Below are 18,442 nucleotides of genomic sequence, written 5' to 3'. Positions count from 1 at the left end.
CTCAAGGTTGCGGGTTCGACCCCCGCATTGGGCTCAATTCCCAGTGCTCCAGGTCTCCTGGATAACTTCCGAACCTCCAATTCCGCTTTGGCAATATTTTTTGGTAACTCTGTCTGAAATGACGACGTTCCAAAGGATCGAACGTCCTTTTTTGCCGGAGGGGGCGCCTATAAACAGCAAAGCAGGGACGTAAGTAGGTAGTAGGTACGTCCTCGGGCCACGCTGGAGAGAGAGTCCTCCTGGCTTTATTGCCGGACCCTAAAAAGTCATAGGAGATGCTCGAAATATTAGCGTTCCTGTCACTGCTGACCGCCCGGGAGGTGCTCCCGTCCGGAATATGCCGTCGTATTGCTGCGAAATAACAGTAGGTAGACGTTAAATAGTACAAACAAACAAACAAGCAAACATAAGCTATAACTTGCCCGTAGCGTTGCTTCTACTACTTTCCTCTCCTCCTCCACACTCAATCACCATACCATCCTTTATTGAACTTTTTCTCTCACATTCATAATGGCCCCTTCTACCATCAAGCTAGCCACAGGCTATGAAATGCCCCTTGTGGGTTTTGGTCTCTGGAAGGTTACCAGAGAAACTACTGCTGACACCGTTTACAATGTAAGAGCGAGCTCTCTCCCCAAGCACACACAAGCCCCCGCTAAAGTCTAACTATGAAACTCGCATCAGGCCATCAAAACCGGCTACAGACTGTTTGATGGTGCCTACGACTACCAGAACGAAAAGGAAGCCGGTGAGGGCATTCGTCGTGCCATTGCCGACGGCCTAGTCAAGCGCGAGGATCTATTCATTACTACCAAGCTGTGGAATAACTACCACAAGCGTGAGAATGTCCTCAAGATGGCCAAGCTGCAGAAGGAGGCATGGGGCTTGGAGTATTTCGACCTATACCTGATCCACTTCCCCGTTGCCCTCAAGTACATTGACCCAGCCGTGCGCCAGTTCCCGGTAGGTAGCTAGCTTGCCCCTTGACACCAAGTTCCCCCACTTTACTAGACAGCATACTAAGTACCCGTCTTTCCAGTGCTGGTGGATGGATGACAATGGTACAGTTGAGACAGAAAAGGTTTCTATTCAGGAGACTTGGCAGGCTATGGAGGAGGTTGTCGACTCCGGTATTGCACGCAGCATCGGTGTCAGCAACTTCTCTGCCCAGCTCCTCTATGACGTGCTCAACTACGCCCGTCACCCCATATCGACTCTGCAAATTGAGCACCACCCGTTCCTTGTGCAGCCCAATCTGATTGCCCTAGCCCAGGAGAACGGCATTGCCGTTACTGGCTACTCGTCCTTTGGCCCTCAGTCATTCCTTGAGATCCCTAGCTTTAAACAGAAGACCGACAACGTTACGCTGCTAGAGCACCCCACCATCGTTTCCATTGCCGCGGCTCATAGCAAGACTCCTGCCCAGGTGCTTCTGCGCTGGGCAACACAGCGTAACATCGCCGTTATCCCCAAGTCGAACAATGTCGGGCGGCTAGCCCAGAATCTCGATGTGCTAAGCTTTGACTTGACGGCTGAGGAAATCGCTCAGATCTCGGGCTTTGATATCGGCCTGCGGTTCAACGATCCCGGCTTCTATCTAAACAACCGCCCTCTCCGCATCTTTGCTTAAGTGGTGCAGGGGAGGTAGTAATAAACGTCTTAGTAAGGGTTGTGTCATCAAGGGTTATTGAAATGTAGGGTTAGGTCTATTCTTTCACCGCCTAACGAATACTGCCAACACGTCTCACTTTATTTTTGCTTGTATTTATTTTTTTTATCTCATAGCAGCCATGAACAATGATTCGGTGTTGTTATAGCCAAATCCTTTTAAGACCAATCTGTTTGGTCCTTTTAGCAGCCACGTCCACCCTTTGCTTCCCGTTTCTCCCGTAGTTATTGAAGACTGAAGCTCGGCATGTGTCTGTGGGGCTTGGTCTGATTCAAGGCGTGAGAGCCTGGAGGACCAATATCAACTGCCGAAACATGCACCCTGGACGAAGTATGGGCAGGATTAGGGAGGGGAGGATTAACCAGAGAAGCTATTAGCCTATGGGCTGAGTCTACGATGAAGAGGGGGAAGCGAACCAAATCATTGAAGACGGCTAGCTATAAAGCATCTCTCTCGCGTCTCGTTGCCGTTGGTTCTTTTTTTTTTTCCTTCTCCCAACCTCATAGCAACTCTCCCCTCACTCCTCGCTTCTCCCACTCAAACCTTTCACTATGGTCCTCCCTGCTGGTGTTTACCGTGCCGACCATGTCGGCTCTTTCCTCCGCCCCAAGGAAGTTCTCGCTGCACGCGAGCAAGTCAATGCCGGTACGCTGACGATCGAGGGCCTGCGAGCCATCGAAGACAAGCACATCGCAGAGCTCGTAGCCAAGCAAGCTGAAAACGGCATTCAGTCTATCACTGACGGCGAGTTCCGCCGTGCATTCTTCCACATCGACTTCCTGCAGCACATTGGCGGTTGCCAACGTGAGGGTTCGCTGCAGTCAACTAACGTCACCACCCACGGCATGAAGCCGCCGCGTGTCGTCATCGTTGATAAGATCAGTCACCCCACCCCCATCCAGGTCGCCGACTACGCCTTTGCCAGCAATGCAGTTGCCAACCTGCCTGCTGACCTCGCCAGCCGTGTATCCAACAAAGTCTGCATCCCGTCGCCAACTATGCTGCACTTCCGTGGTGCACGTGACTGCATCAGCGAGGCAGCCTACCCTGAGATTGAGCCGGCCTTCTTCGACGATGTTGCCCGTGTCTATCAGCAGGAGCTGGCTGATTTGTACGCTGCCGGCTGCCGTTTTGTACAGCTCGATGACACCAACCTGGCATACCTATGCGACTCCGGTATGCGCGCCGAGGCTGAGACACGCCACGGCGATGCTAGCGCCTTAACCCGCCGTTACGCCGCGCTAATTAACGCAGCCATCTCTCAGCGCCCGGCCGACATGAAGATCGGCATCCACCTATGCCGCGGCAATTTCCGTTCGCAGTGGTTTGCACAGGGCGGTTACGAGCCCGTGGCCGAGGTCCTGTTCCGCGATCTAAATGTCGATGTCTACTTCCTCGAGTACGACGATGCACGCTCGGGTGACTTCTCGCCGCTGCGCTTCTTGCCAGAGAACAAGATCGTTGTGCTTGGTGTCATGTCTAGCAAGATTGCCGGGCTAGACGACAAGGAAGACATCGTTAAACGACTCCATGAGGCGGCCAAGTTCTGCCCCCGCGGCCTGGATCAGCTGTGTCTGTCTCACCAATGCGGCTTCAGCTCAACTCACGAGGGCAACGATCTGACTGAAGAGCAGCAGTGGGCCAAGATCCGTCTCGAGGTTGAGATTGCTAAGCAGGTCTGGGGCGAGGATCTGTCCAAATAAACAAAGTAGGTTAGTTGTTGCTAGGCGTTAGGGTTTTCGTGGGTGAGTTGAAGGACTCAGATTTTCCATTCTTCATTTGTATTACAGGCAGAAAACTTGAGATTATCAGAATCAAGAATCTTGTAAATATATTTTTGTCATTGTTGCTTCTATCCACATTCATAATGCTCTATAAACCGAGAGATGGCGAATTTCGACTTCCATAGAAAAGAAGAGCCGGTTGTTCCGTGTATTGGCTTGCGTCAGCTTGACGCCTGATCTTCGAGCTACGGCAGACATGGTCCCCAGTGAAGTCCAAGTCAACCTAGTGCTAGACCCGGAAATCGACACGTTCAAAGAACAACGCGCACAATTGAAGAGGAAACTCGGTAGTACCCCTGCTCTTGTAACCTGCCTGCAATCAAGAACCTTCTAGACCACTAAGAGGAGAAGAATCAAAGGCGTTAGGTATTGTCGCGAACGCCGCATGGTCCTGTTTATACACCATGGGCAAGCCTAATGACCAATCTCTTGCCCCCTACTTCACCCAACCATCGCTCTCATGGTGCTTAACCGGCATCGTTGTAGTCGGGATCGTGGGGACTAATGCAGCTTCTTCGCCCTTTATTGAGATGAGGATCAAGAGTCGATAGTGCGACGGGGCTCTCCTAGCTCGATGGACGCTGTTGGCCGACCATTGAGTAAGGCGTCGGCCGCACACTCTGCCCGCCATGGCCTTTTGGGAACCAATTAGGGTGGTGGGGGAGGAGAGTGGAAGACCCAAGCCACCTCAAGCAGTTGTATAGGCACGGAACTGACACGATCTAATCGCTGCTGTCTGAGAAGCTTTACACCATCGCAAGGGATGCGTCTCTTCGCAAGTTGGGCACATAAGAGATGATGCTGGCGTGGCAGGACATGGGCTGGTTGGAAACCGTGGATGGCCAGTGTTTGCGGAGGGAGTGAGGCAGCAGATATGATGTGGGCAGACCTTGACAGGAGGCAAAAGCAAAGATATATAGGAAATTATACGATGTGCGGTCGAGGGGGGGGGGGGGAGGGCGCCTAAATCAGAGACAACAGCGGCGTGTTTGCGATTACACATTAAATAAAAAATCCTAGGAAAAACTACCAACTATACTCCCTCTTGCTATACCGTTATACCGATTTGCTGCCTTCTACAGCATGCTTCACCTCATGCGCACGCGGAAAAGATACCGAAGCCGCACTTGTGCAACGTTATATACGATAAACTCATTGTAGAGCAAGGACGCGTGAGGTACGTTTGTTGGGGCGGGTGGTGTATCGGTATCAGGCTATGAATAGATGTCAATAAGTCAAGCTTACATACAATAATAACAAGACACAAAAAAGAAGAGAAAAACTCACCATGCGAACTCCAGCAAGGGACGGATGCACATGCCCTGCATCTTTCCACACTGGAGGTGCGGTCAAACCATGACCCCACGTTGATCCCATGCCTTTCTGTGCCGCCGTCTCGCCCGCTTCATATGATGCACGAGTCAATTCCTGCATCGGGCCCAACTCTGCCTCACATAGAAGTAGAAGTGCATGGCCCCCTGAAGCATGAGCGAAACAGTAGTTGGCGCTCTTGGATGACATGTCTGCAAGATAAATGCCTTTACCGAACATGTAACCCGACACAGGCGCTTCGGGTGGCGCTATCCGCAAACCTTGGCTAAGAATGCCTCCAAAGTTGGTGCACCTAGACCCGTGCCAAAGTAGGCGACGCTCCGACTTTGAGTTGCCATCTCCGGAGCCTTTACGGAACGGTCCGTTCTCGAAGCGTTCGTATTCGCCTGGCCGTTCGATGCGGAAAATTTGCTGGACGTCGTACTGAACGCGGTGCGTAGAGCCGCGCGTAACGTGCAGATATCTGCTCAGATGCAAAAATTCAGACGACTCAGGGTCTAAAGTTGTGATTTCCTTGAGGTTCAGACCCTCAAATGCGTGATCAAGATGGTGCACGGCTGACTTCGTCTTGGCCACCTTCATAATGTCCTCAGCAACCTTCATGTCTGACAGACTCTCAAGCATGTCAACCTCGCACTTAAGCAAGGGGCCGCTGTTTATAATGGGCGGGCGATTGCGGCCAAAGGCATGTGGAATTACCGAGTAATATGCGTTGGAAAGATACTCAATGGCATTGCTCTTGTTGCCCTGGAACTCGTTTATCGCCTGTGGCTGGTCGTCAAGGACCTCAGCAAGCCTCTTGAGGGTCTCAAAGCCACGGGTGATGGTGTTTTTGCTCAGCTTACCTAACGGCAGCTTAGTAGCATCGTAGTTCATAGATTTCATAGTGTCGGTAAAGTACTTTGTGTTGAAAATAAGCTCAACGAGCTGCTGAATCGGCCTTTCTAATTTGGATTCTGGCTCTTTGCTATCCGAGTCACTATTGTCTTTGACTTGCTTCACAGCCTTGGAGTCTTCGTCGTCGTCGTCATCAGGCTCGTATGACTTTTCGACAAAAACGTAGGAGCCAGGCTTTGGCGGCCCAGTTTCGGGGTATGGGTAGCCGGATTTGCTCTTGAACTTGCTCTTAAACTCGCGAATACAGCGTTCAAGGCTGTTATCAATTCTCTTAAACTGCCCACTCTCACCAACGCGGCCCCAGCGGAACCATGTTGTAAAGTTGTTATTGCCAGTCTCGATAATCTGCAAACGATAAAACTTGTTATTGTTGTTGCTGGCGTTGGTTTGATTCAACGAAGCGTCGTAGATGAGCCCGTCCTGGTCAATATACACTCTTCCGCCAGGAAAAGCGCCAGGGTTGTCGAGTGGAACCACAAGCTTATCAGATTTTGCGATTTGCCCATCGGCGAGAACTTCCTTTTCCTTTCTTTGTTCTACTTCAGCCGCAGGTTTTTGCTCGCTCTTCCCCTTCGCCTCGGGGTCTTCCTTTATGGTATCTTTCTTGGTTGCTCTAGCACGCTTTTTTCTTGGTGCTTCCACAACAGTCTTCGCATCTGGAGAGCCGCGCTTTTTCGCCGGTGTGCCAGTCGGTGTAGAAGGTGATTTGGGGTGAGCCTCTGGTGCTTGTGCGGGTGGGGGGGTGCATCGACCATCAGCAGCCCCATGAGAAGCAGATGTAGCTCCAATCTCAAACTTGGCTTCCCTTTGTCTAACGAGTTCATCCGAAGCCTTGACGACCCACTCCAAAGATACAACTGGCAAGCCCTTAGAAACGGCCGCCTGTACCTTGATTGAGGAGTTATCGAAGTCATGCTGGGTTGTAACCAGGTGTGTAGTAGTCCGGGTAACAGACTTGGTGATAGTACCACCGAGGTCTTTGATCAAGGTCTCAATAGTAGAATGAGAGTATCCGGGGAAAACACCACTAATCGCCACGGCACATCCTTCTAACACAGTGTGCCTTTTCGGACCGGCCAGAGTCGCAGGTTGGGACGTGGAGTTTTGGGCAGCAGCGGTGGCGGCGGCGGCGGCAGCGGCGGCAGCTGATCGGCTTCGGGTACTCATCCTAGCAGAGATGTAAAACGAGAGGAGATGAAAGAGCTGGTTCTTGGCAAAGTCAGGGAAATTAAGAGCAGCATCAATATAAAAAGAAGAAGAGGGGGAAACAGCAGAAGGGAGGTGGAGAAAAGAAACAGAGCTTTTTTTCCGTTTTTCAAGTAGCTCAAAGATCGGAAAAGACTATGGTGAAAAGAGTAATTGCAAAGAAAAAAGTGATGAGGGACTAGCTGCACCTGCCAAGTTGGAAAAAGAGAAATCTACATGGAAAGGAAATGGAAAGTGAAAAAAATCAAGGCAACTACCTCCTTTATTTATCTCTACGCCCTTCTAAGAAACACACTTGTATCCCGACTTACAAACCAGGCGAACAAGTTGATCCTTCCCCCTCCCCCCTCAACAACCAATATTCTCAACCTTTTTGCTGTGTTTTTTGCTGGCAGCCAGCTCGAAAAAAGCGCTTCTTTCCTCCTTCTGGTGGCTCACTTCCCCAGTTCTTTCAGGCAGAAACTCTACAGTCCAACTGTTTTATGGGACTTGTGTACAACTTGAAGGCAAACTTGGACATGCAGCAAAATGGCTTAAAATAGGCTGCCAACGTGTAAGTGGAGAAGAGCTGCTAAGAGTGTGCCACTTGGGTGTCTACAGCTAGGCAGAGAGGCATTTAGTTGCTTTCTAGCCTATTGCTATGCTTTTTTTTTCTGGCATAATCATTGCTTTCCTTGAATCACATCTGTTCATCTGCCTAACCTGCCTAAAAATATGGGGCAAAAGCCAGCTCTGAGTCTCCAAGACCCACATTGTGTGTTACTTATTACTGAATTCACGATGGGATCGATTACTTTCTTTCATCTCATTCAACTTTTACACTGTTCACCTATTTTCTCTATCGGACCTTAGTGAATCTCCATAATTACGTTTGTTTGCTGTTGAAAAAGGTCCTTGTAATTTAACATGTATCATGACTTGATGGTTACATGGCTTTGAGTTATAACCTCACACTTCGAAGTGTAGAAAGAAAATAGAGAAAAATAAGTAAAGTAAAAATAAGAGTGGAGAGTACTCCAAGAAGTAGAAGTAAAAAAAGAAAAAAAAAATGGCATGGGCCAAAATCCCCCAATAACACCAAGAGCCTTGGTAAATCTATGGTAACCAGAGATAATAAACAGAAAAATAAAAATAAATACCAGAAAAAGAAATCGGTCATATCAAAATATCAAAACAGGCAATAAATCCAAGTCATGCATCATGTCATGACAAAAAAACGCAGAATCTTTGTCTAAACCACGTAGAACTGGAATAAAACAACAGCAAATGAGTAAAATGGAACAGAACGGCAAGGCAGAAATGGAGGGACTCTATCGCCTCTACTCGGCCTTCTTCTTGCCAAACAGCATCGCCAGGGGAGACTGTTTCTTGGGCACACGAACCAGCCAGTAGATTGCCAGTGCAGCAACGGCGTTGAACACAATGTACACGGCCAAAAGACCAATGTTTCTCCACCGGTCGCCATAGCTCGCGCTAACGCTGGACAGGTAGATGTTCGTGTCGCTAATCGAGCAGTACTGGCAATCGGTGGTGGCATTTGAGTTAAGCAGGTAACCACCCTCCTTGTTGATCCAAGCAGCCATGTACTCGCCGCAGGTCTGGCCCTCGAGAGGTTCAAAGGACAGGTACTCGTTGTCGGCGCATACGACATTAGTGTTGGCCAAGCCAACCGACAACATGCCCGACGACAAGTAGGTGAAGGGCGACACGCGGTACATGAAAATCCAGAATCCAGGGAAGTCATCAGGAGAAGCCAGGATACCACAGAAGATCAAGCACATCATGAAAAGCAAGTTACCCATGTTGGCACCAGCCTGGGCAGTCTGGAAACCAGCAATGACCATGTCACAGAAAGTCGACGTGAACAGTAGGAACATGAGCAGATACAAGAACATGAGACCACCACGCTCCGTAACCTGGTCCATAGGCTCAGCATTGCGGTAGAGACCAATGGGGTAATACCAGCAGAAGAACATTACCACGGCCATAAGCGAATTCCAGGGCAGCTCAACGATGATCTGAGACAGCATAAACACCCACCAGCTATAAACCTTAGAAGGGCGCTCGCGCACTTCATAGAGATCACGCTGAATGACAAAGTATGGCAGTGTCTGCTGCATAAGTTGACCAAAGACAGTGAAAAGCTGGAAGATGGAGAACATCTGGTTCTGGAGACCCTGAATAGTGTTGGGCGCGTCGTAGAACACGAAACCGATGAAAAGAGAAATGCTGAGGCAGAGAGTGAACTTGGAGTAGATGTACGAAGGAGTGCGCCAGTACTGGGCCATAACTCGGGTCAGGACCTGCTCGAACTGCACACCAAAAGGAGCGGAGAATTCGGCATGCTCAGTTTCATCGTTGCTGACTGTCCGACCGCTGGCCTTGGAGCGGAGATTCTGAAGCTCGCTCCGGACAGCTTCGGCTTCCTGCGAGGCCTTCCAAGTCTCGTGCCAGTCAATATCAGTGTGAGAGCCAGGCGCAGCACCAATAACCTCCAGCATCCACTCGGCAGGGTTAGCCTCGCGAGGGCAGGGGTTAGCACCGTTCCTCTCAAAGTACGATGTCAAAGTCTTTGACTCCTTGCCAATATCGCCGAAGTAGATAGTCTGGCCACCGCGACGGAGGAAAAGCAGACGATCGAAACGCTGGAAAAGCATGGCAGAGGGCTGGTGGATTGTGCACAGAATGGCCTGGCCAGCCTTGGTAAGCTTCTCTAGAAGATCCAGGATAGCCCAAGAAGTCTGTGAATCCAGACCAGAGGTAGGCTCATCGACAAACAGCAGAACGGGTGGCTTAGCGGCTAGTTCAACACCAATCGACAGTCGCTTACGCTGCTCGACGTTCAAGCCAGAACCGGGAACACCAACAACAGCGTCGGCATACTCCTCCATGTCAAGCATAGCAATAACCTGGTCGACGTAAGCCAGCTTTTCCTCGCGAGACACATGGGCAGGCTGGCGAAGAATAGCAGAAAAGTTCAGGGCCTCACGAACAGTGGTAGTCTCCAGGTGAAGATCCTGCTGCTGCACATAACCAGTCTTGCGCTGGAAGGAAGAGTCACGGGGATGGCCGTCGACCAACATATCACCAGTGATGACACCAACATTGATACGATCAGCCAGGCAGTCTAGAAGAGTAGTCTTGCCAGCGCCGGAAACACCCATAAGAGCGGTCATGGTACCGGGTTTGACCCATCCGTTGACGTGATCCAAAATACGGCGAGTCTCGTCCTTAATCTGAACATCATAGCAGACGTTTTCCCAGTGGAAGATGGAACCGTCGATTTCGGGCTTGGGCCCGCCCTGCTTGGTAGAGGCACGGTCGTGAGTAGCCATAGGCCCGATAGCAAGGTTCTCGAGGTCGTCTTTAGCCTTCTCATCAAAAGCAGCAGGCTTGTATCCACGGCGGAAGACCAAGACTTCACCCTTGGAGCGACGCTCAGATACAACCTCGGCGCAGACAATGTAAGTGAAGAAAAAGAACAAGATGAAAGCAACGAGAATGCCGACGTTGCGCCACTTGTGGCCGTGCTCGTATTGGAACGAGGTGCTCAGGTAGCGGTCACCGTCAACAAAGGATTCACCAGTAATGGAACCAACAGTGGTGCAAATACGGTTGACGCTGGCGATGTTGGAATACTCAGACAACGAGCTGTCATTGGGTACAAACGAGTCGCAAAGGAACTGGCGGCCGGTGAACTCATTAACCATGAAGGACTCAAAGGCATAGGCAAGAGGATCAATATAGTTCATCCAGCGACACCATCCCAACATATAGTCAATAGGAATGACGAAACCAGTGAAAATAACCAGAGCGAGAATCAGGATAGCAGCAGGAACCATGGCCTGGGACAGAGTGCGGGAAGCTGAGGCAATTGTACGGAAAATCATAGACATGACCATGACCGTCATGAAGGACATGAAGATGAAGAAGAAAAAGGCGCCAGCTTCACGACGCAAGTTTGTCATGAAGTAAAGAACGGTGTTAAATACCAGGGTATTAAGAATCTTGTATGGCATGTCCATCAACATTGACGCGACGGCTTCGGCAGACGGGTGATAGAGGGCGTAACGGGAATGTTTCTCCACAATAGGACGCTGGGCATACAAAGTGAAGATTTCTAGGGCAGACGAGAAGGCGTTCATAAGGCAGGCAAAGAAAATCAGAGCACCACGCTGAAAGAAGCTGGACGTGACAGGCTGTACATCGTAGAAGACAGAGGCGATAATAAGACCCATGACAGAGTTCGCTATGAGCTGGCCGATAGTGACACTGGGATCACCTATCAAGCGACGCCACGCACGCCACAGGGTGAGATTGACCTGTTGGATGTATGATAGGGTGTAGGGCGACTTATTCCGCTGGTTCTTAGCCTGCTGCGCTCTCTTAGAAAGACGGAAAGCATCAGCATCAGGACCATTAATGGGATGAGCTTGGTTGTATTCAACCAGCTCTCCTCTCAAGCGTTGGTACAGGTCTGAGTTCTTCCATGCGGTGGCAAACTCATCGGGGGTGCGGGGGGCACGGCCCTCCCAGCCCTTTCGCACGATGCGCTCACGGGGGGAAGTCATGGAAGTCAAGAAATCGGGCACGGTCTGGCGGTCGGGACATTCGAATCCTAGCGACTCGAAATAACCCTTGGCCTCGGTAGCAGGACCGAAGTAAATTTGGCGACCTTCGTACAAGACAGTGGCTTTGTCGAAGAGATCATAGGCATCCTGAGGCGCCTGGTAGATAGATACGGCAGCAGCCGAGCCAAAGAGCTCCGCCTGAAGACGCAGAGTCTTGCAGAACTCAACGGCGTTGGCAGAGTCCAGACCTCGGGTGGAGTTATCCCAGCATTGAAGAGGGGCCTGGGACAAGCAGGCCTCGGCGATGGTGACACGCTTACGCTCACCACCAGAGACACCACGGATGAACTCGTTACCGACACAAGTGTTGACAGTGTGGGAGATTCCGAACATGGCCATGGTGACATCACGCATGTGCTGGGCAAAGGCATCGCGAGAGATTCCGTTGGGAATTTCACGAGCCTGGCGAGCGCGAGCAGCAAAACTCAAAGTCTCGCCAACAGTCAAGTTGGGGAAATGCGCGTCGACCTCGGCAGTGTAGATGACCTCACCACGGTGGGCAGAGTGCATTTCCTTGGAGTCGATGCCCTGGTAGTTGAACTTGGAGTTTTCGTCAATGTTGATGCCGTTGTGCTCACCAGCAATGGTCTTGAGGAAAGTTGTGCAACCAGCACCAGGAGGGCCTAGAACAATAAGCATCTCACCGGTGCTCAGAGTGCCGTTGAAATCACGGAGAATGTCGATTCTGCGACCCTTGTTACCAGACACAGTGCGGAGCATGTTGGGAAGAGCCAACCAAATATTGCCGACGGACTTTTGGTAGTCAGTAGCCTCGCCATAACCGAAGACGTTGAGATCTTGGAAAGCGACACCTGATGTGCGGAATTGACCGCCAGTATCCTGAACGGCCCTGACTACGGACTTGGCCCAGGCACGGGCAGAGAAGTTCTTGGAAGCTGGGTTCAGAGGAGAGTCTTCGCCGGCGGTGAACGGGGTGCCAGTGACATCAGCGTGCGATTGGTTGGTGTAGGCACGGGCGAGATCTTGGACAATGGAGTGACGGCGTTCCATCTCAGAATCATAGTCGCCGGCAGTATCGCTGCCGGGCAGGGACATGTGCTTCTCTGAAGTGGCTGAGGCCGGACGCGCAGTCTGATTGGGGGGCGACAGACCCGGGGCCTGACCACTGCTTAGCGGCGCACCGCTGGCTGCGGGGTCACTCATGATCTGACAAGCAAAAGCCGGTTAGTTTCGCTCGTGAAGATGCAAGTGCTTGGGTGCAAGATATTCTTGGGGCGAGGTGATAGGCGGGTAGAGAGATGGGCCAAGGGCAACTGACTGACTGACTGACTGACCTTGTAGTGATATCAAGCAAAGGTACAAATATTAGGTAACGATGAAAGGTGTTAAGGTGTTAGGCAAGGGGAATGCAAGCGTAGGTTGATAATGCGCCTGATGGTACGACACTATACAAATGCAATTTGGGATGGGTAAAAGAAGGGCAAAAAAAAAAAAAAGAAAAAAAGTAAGGATGGAGATGAAAGAGAGGAGAGAAGGTGCTGGTATTAAGGATGAAGAGGGGGGGAAGCAATAATAAGTACTAGGAGAAAGAAGCAAAAAGAAAGATACTAAGGAAGGAACAAGGCAAAAGACAAAGCGGCAATTGCATTATGAAGAAGAAGTTTTGGACGAGAGGAAGTTGGCAGCAACGAAGGAGGTAGATATACATGCGAGATGTCACTCTCATATTGATGTGCCAATGTTGGCTTGAAGCGTGGGGTGGGGTTTAGAAGGGGTGTGGCGTGGTCCTATACGGATATTGGCCCTTCTTTTCTTCTGACCTCCTCTGATAGTAAACAGCAACGAGTGAAAACAAAGCAAAGGTCTCTCTCTCTCTCTCTCTCTCTCTCTCTCTCTCTTTTTCTCTCTCCTGCTATATTGCTTGATCTCTTGGCAAATGCGGCAAGAACCAAGCCCAAGGCAAACGAACCAAGGAGGGAAGGAGCAAAAAGGAAAATAAAGTGACAGCGATAAAATAAACGATAAAATAAGGTGACGGGGGGGGGCAAAAAGAAAGAAAAAAAGATGTGCTCTGCCTAATTATCCCACATCCCGCCAAAAGGGAGAAATAACACGTACAGCATAGCGCCATAGCCAGTAAAAAAGGGGAGTGAAGGCTTCTGTATTACAGGACAGCGACTTGTTTACAGCGCCGCAGAACTAACTGTAAGTTCTTGCTTTTTTTTTTTTTTTTTCGCGGACTCACTATCTTTTTGCCTTCCAGCTGGCTGTGTTACAGGCGCTATCCGCTAAAAAGGCCCCGCCGCTAAGACCGCTAAGATAGCGCCACTGAGCAGACGCTGCTAACAGAGCGGACTTATAAGCGACCTGGAGAACCCGAGAGTTCTCGTGTTCGGAAATGTAAACTTTACCATCAAGTCTTTTTGACACCCCTTTATGTTTTCTTACTAATTAAGCCAGCCCCAGCTGTGGGGCAGCAGGGGAAGAATAACAGGAAAACCGGGTGTCTATATTAACAGGAGTGGTGTCAGTAAAAAGCGGAAGGTAAAGTTCATGCCCATCCATACAAAACACAATAGCAGAGGTGGGAGGGATAGGCAGCCAAAGAACGACGCGGAAAAAGCAGCAAATAAGGAGGCTTTAATCCTAACCGAGCTGTCCTGGGCACCTTTCCGCTGCACATATGAGTAATCAAGCTTTGCTTTGGGGTGCGGCTTATTCTTGTGGAATGTTCGCAGTCTTGAGTTCGGCCGAAGATTTGCTCTATCATGTGCCGTATCAAGGGAGAGGGGGGGTGTGGTTGCCCGAATGTGAAGCGCTAATTCCAAGCTGCGGTTATTGATGTGTAATCAAAATCTCTGGACGTCTGCTTAGTCTGGGATGGTTTCAAGATCTGAGGCTCCAACCAGGCTAGACATTATGGATCACGGTGATACTTTCTTGGCTTGGAGCGGCGATGAATAACAAGCTATTCCCTTTGTGGGGGCGGGTTGTTGAATATCATTATGACGACAGCTGCGGGCTGCATACAAAGTCCGTCAGGAAGCGAGAAAGAACCTGCATTCTAGGCGTATAGACTTGTCAAGGCCATGGTGTTTTCCCATATGGTGACGGCAGAGGTCAAGCACAAGGGGCGACAAAGGAAAAGACGAATTCTTAGACCAGGCTTGCTTTCATATTCTCCATGTGCTTTTCCATGTACATTGTTTCGCAAGGCCATCGCACAACCACGATGACTCGCCAGCTTGGCTTCTTTTGTGGCATGAGCTTAGGGTTTTTGTGTATGCGTGTACGGCACTGCCTGAACTCGACTCGACTCGACTCGACTCGACTTAACTGGCCTGCATCGCTTTCTAGCATAACCCCTCAACCATGAGGGGTAAGTCGCATCAAAAATCGCAGAAATTCCTGTTCCTGTTCCTGTTCACAGTCATCAACAGCCCACTGGCCCTTCGTTGAGCTTACGCCCCAGGATACTAATGATACTAATTAGCCTGAACTTTCTCGTCGGCCTAAGCGTAACCCTAACAAAGGCCAATGATGCGTGTCCGTGCTCTGAAATCTGCCATGACAACCGGATCGCAGCAAGCGAAAGAGCAGTCAGGTTTTAAGCGTAATATTCCGACGAGCGTTTGGGGATCTCTTGTCTCCATCATGTCAAGGATTTCTTGTTACAGTGTGGTGAGGACAGCCTACAGGCTGCGCTGCTAGGCATGATAAAGAAGGAAAAGAAGAGGAAAAGAACCATAACCCTAGCCAGTTTCAGCCCACCCACTACATGATGCGGTTGTCCTGAAGCGGGACGATAATCCAGAAATAGATTGCTTCTTTGCTCCCAACATGGCCATTTTTGATCGCCTCGTTGTTTGCTGCCTTTCCTGAATCTAGGCCGTGATTGTGATTCTCTTGACACAGCAGATATTTTTTCCTGTTGGTTCTTTGTGCTGCAGGCTGTGGACCGCGACACTTTACAGGCTATCCTCCTGGACTCCAGTGAGCATGGGAAAATATACAGGGCGTTATAGGTATTAGTGCTAGCGGTAGGGCGCTGGAGAGCCCTATAAAATGGGTGTCTCTAGCACGGTCAGCCTTCTCGACAACTTGTGTCATTTTTCTTTAACGTCTGCATGGCAGCCAACAGTAGGCCAGGGCTTTTTGTGGTCATTTCACGATCCTCATTCTTGGCGTCGCAGCGACGAAGAGAATGTTTATAAATACTGAAAGGGTCCCCCCTTATCCAAGGAGTGTGGTTGGCGAATAGGTGTAGTGTAGTTGGTCTTGTTTGGCGCATAGCATCTAGTCTGTCAAGTAGCAGCACGAAGCTGGGGGGCGTAAACAAAACAATAATATTAAAAATCAAGAAGCATGCGGAAGCTAGGAAAATGAATAAAATAAAATAAAACAAAACAAAAACAAATCAATAAAAAAACGCAGCCTTGATTACCCAGTCAGTCCCTCGTCCCGGACTGTTAGCTGGCCCCGAAGCACTGATGGGTGGTCGGACTCCTATAGGTACCCGATGCCCGGGAAAAACAACAGCCCAAGACCCCGAGAGAAGAGCAATTGGACAGGTAAAGTGAGCTGGGCTTGTAAGTGAGCAGCGAGCCTGAACCCTGTCTGGCCCATCGATAAAACAGCTGATAAAATAAAACAAAAACGATGGGAAAAGAAGGTTGATCTGAAGGTTCCGAGCCCCGCATTCTCAGCATCCCTTAGTCCTCTGAGCCCACTGCTAGCCCACCCCCATTCGGCCACTACAGGCTCGCTAGCACCACGCGGCCTGCAGGGCTAGCAGCTAACACGGGGGAGGGGGCTCTTACAGGCACCTGGCGCGCCTACGGGACCCTACTAGGCTCTGGGAAGCAGCGCTGCTCTCCCTGCCGCCCCCCATGTCACACGCTGTCATCCCTTGCGACAGTGGCTAGACCCTGATCAGTCAATGAGACGAAGGGCCTGCTAGACTCACGCCTCTCTCTCGGATCCTTTACTGTCTTATTGCCCTTGATCTGGGTCTTGATCTTGGGTTTTCACGTTGCTCTGTGACTTCTTCTTACCTTGTGTTCAGGACATCGAGACAAGAACAACAAACCCATCGCGCCTCTCCCTGCGTCTCCTGTCTCTGCTTTTGTATCTGATCTCTTTGACCCTTGGGCGGAACGAGGCGCCGCGTGGGATGTGATCAACAGAGCTACCTTCTTGTTATCTATTCGATTTATTCTTTTGCTCTGATCTCAGGTCTTATTTAGGTTGTTTTGACACATGTATGGTATGCTTCTACTTCTTTCTCCCCTTGTTGATTTATAATATGCATACAGGGACGGAGGCTTTCTGGTTGACTTCGGCTGTATAGTTTGTTTTTCTTGCATTGGCTATTTGCCGCCTTTGTAATCGTTTTACCCTGGTTTTGCTAAGGTCTTTTGCCCTTTCAGTCCATTTCAACGGCTAAATTGCGCAACAAGAGTTCCTGGGGTCTAGGCAGATAGATTGCGCTGTATAACTAGGCGGACAATTTGCAACGACTCACCTACGGCGCCTTTCAAGTGCATTTGTCGGTGGAAGAGCGGACCCACGGTGTTTCTATCTCCCCAGATGTATGCCGCCCAGTATCTGCTGTGCTTTGGTACATGTGGCATTCAGCCTCTACCCCCCCACAACACTTGCTATGCGGCAAAATACACATAGCCATCTACATACTAGACTCACAGGTCTGTTGCAGTGCCTCACACGCTATTGTATTGCCTCCTCGACACACAGTATCCCTCTCTTGTTCAGGCCGGCCCCCTTTTCCTCTCTGTCTTTTGGCTATCAACACAGACCACCCATCCATTCCATCTCTGAATACACCAGCAAGCACAAAGCACAACACAATGTGGGATAATTGATAAGTATACACCTGCACAGCTAGGGCGAGCCAGGACCCCTACACACGCAGGACAGCGTACCAACAAGTTGAGCAGCAGCCAAACGCATAGCCCATGCCCAAGCTTCCTCTCCTAGACTGCCACTGGCTCTTGTGTCTGCCTTCCTCTCTGTGCTTCGTCTGGCAGAACGTCCATTAACCATAGAACTAGCACGAGGGAGGATAGAGGGAGGCTCAGGCTCGTCTGGCACGTTCTCCGCCCTCTTCGCTTTTCCTCCCCTTCCTTGCCATGCTTTTTCTCCTGCATGTCCACTCAGCTCTCCCGCTCCTTTAAAATGCATCAACTTTCGCAAATGTCCGGAATTAGGGCTTGTGTATTATACCTACATCCATACCGCATGTTGGATTTTGGATGGTGTGGCTTGCGACTTCTGACGCTTCGTCCCCCCTCCCCCCAGTGTGTGTAAGGGAACTAGGGTGTCTTTATGGCGAGTTCGAGGACTGCAGGAGAAGACGGAGAAGAACGACCTGGAAAAAATGTTTCCTATCTCTCCGTCTCTCCGTCTCCCGTCTCCCGTCTCTCCGTCTCCCTGCCCCACCCGCCGCTCCTTTGTCTGATAGCCTTCTATTCCTCCTCCACGTTCTTCCTCCTCCACGTTCTTCCTCCTTCCTTTTGCACCCGTGCTCACTCCTTTTCATATGTCTTCGGTATCGATTTCTTTTAAAATGCGTCTGCCTGGTATGTTCGTATTCATCTCCAGGCTCCGGGCTCTGTTACCTTGCCGGGGGCCCGAGTTTTCCCACAAAAGAAAAAAAAACTCTTGTTCATAGGCCCTCTCATGACTTCATGGATGACGCAAACTTCTTTGCAATCCGTCACTGTTGGCTCTAGAGTTTCAAGCGAGCTAAGCATGTATGACAACAAAAACCGTACGAGCTTAACACCTACTGACTGAAATTAAGCCCTCCCTGCCTGCTTATGCCATCTTCCATACTCGTAGTCTTTCTTCCCTCTCCTACAAGCCCGACCAACAATGAAACCACGAGCCCAGCAAGTAAACCCTATCCCTAGTCCTCTCCCTTCTTTCCTCTCATACTTCCT

General features: G+C 50.2%; 4 protein-coding genes across 4 annotated transcripts; 2 read left to right on the top strand and 2 right to left on the bottom strand.

The window, feature by feature from the left end:
* Nucleotides 1-510: 510 nt before the first annotated feature.
* HOO65_020642 (putative NAD(P)H-dependent D-xylose reductase xyl1) lies at nucleotides 511-1,630 on the top strand (the record flags this gene model as incomplete). Its single annotated transcript, XM_071006881.1, has 3 exons — nucleotides 511-615; nucleotides 685-963; nucleotides 1,040-1,630. The coding sequence occupies 3 exons, from the start codon at nucleotides 511-513 to the stop codon at nucleotides 1,628-1,630; spliced, it is 975 nt and encodes a 324-aa protein (XP_070861280.1).
* A 590-nt stretch (nucleotides 1,631-2,220) lies between these two features.
* On the top strand, nucleotides 2,221-3,372 carry HOO65_020641 (methionine synthase-like protein; the record flags this gene model as incomplete). The annotated part of the gene is made up of 1 exon (XM_071000120.1): nucleotides 2,221-3,372. The coding sequence occupies one exon, from the start codon at nucleotides 2,221-2,223 to the stop codon at nucleotides 3,370-3,372; it is 1,152 nt and encodes a 383-aa protein (XP_070861279.1).
* A 1,169-nt stretch (nucleotides 3,373-4,541) lies between these two features.
* Nucleotides 4,542-6,849, bottom strand: HOO65_020640 (Poly ADP-ribose polymerase 2; the record flags this gene model as incomplete). The annotated part of the gene is made up of 2 exons (XM_071006513.1): nucleotides 4,542-4,667; nucleotides 4,741-6,849. 2 exons carry the CDS (start codon nucleotides 6,847-6,849, stop codon nucleotides 4,542-4,544), a joined length of 2,235 nt encoding a protein of 744 aa, XP_070861278.1.
* A 1,358-nt stretch (nucleotides 6,850-8,207) lies between these two features.
* On the bottom strand, nucleotides 8,208-12,683 carry HOO65_020639 (ABC transporter CDR4; the record flags this gene model as incomplete). Its single annotated transcript, XM_071000119.1, has 1 exon — nucleotides 8,208-12,683. The coding sequence occupies one exon, from the start codon at nucleotides 12,681-12,683 to the stop codon at nucleotides 8,208-8,210; it is 4,476 nt and encodes a 1,491-aa protein (XP_070861277.1).
* Between the last annotated feature and the right edge of the window lie 5,759 nt (nucleotides 12,684-18,442).

Source organism: Ceratocystis lukuohia, assembly GCF_044167205.1.
Source record: "Ceratocystis lukuohia strain C4212 chromosome Unknown Supercontig2_pilon, whole genome shotgun sequence".
In the NCBI taxonomy this organism is placed as follows: domain Eukaryota; kingdom Fungi; phylum Ascomycota; class Sordariomycetes; order Microascales; family Ceratocystidaceae; genus Ceratocystis; species Ceratocystis lukuohia.
Note: the sequence above shows the minus strand (reverse complement) of the source record. Positions and strands in the feature narration are given on the sequence as shown.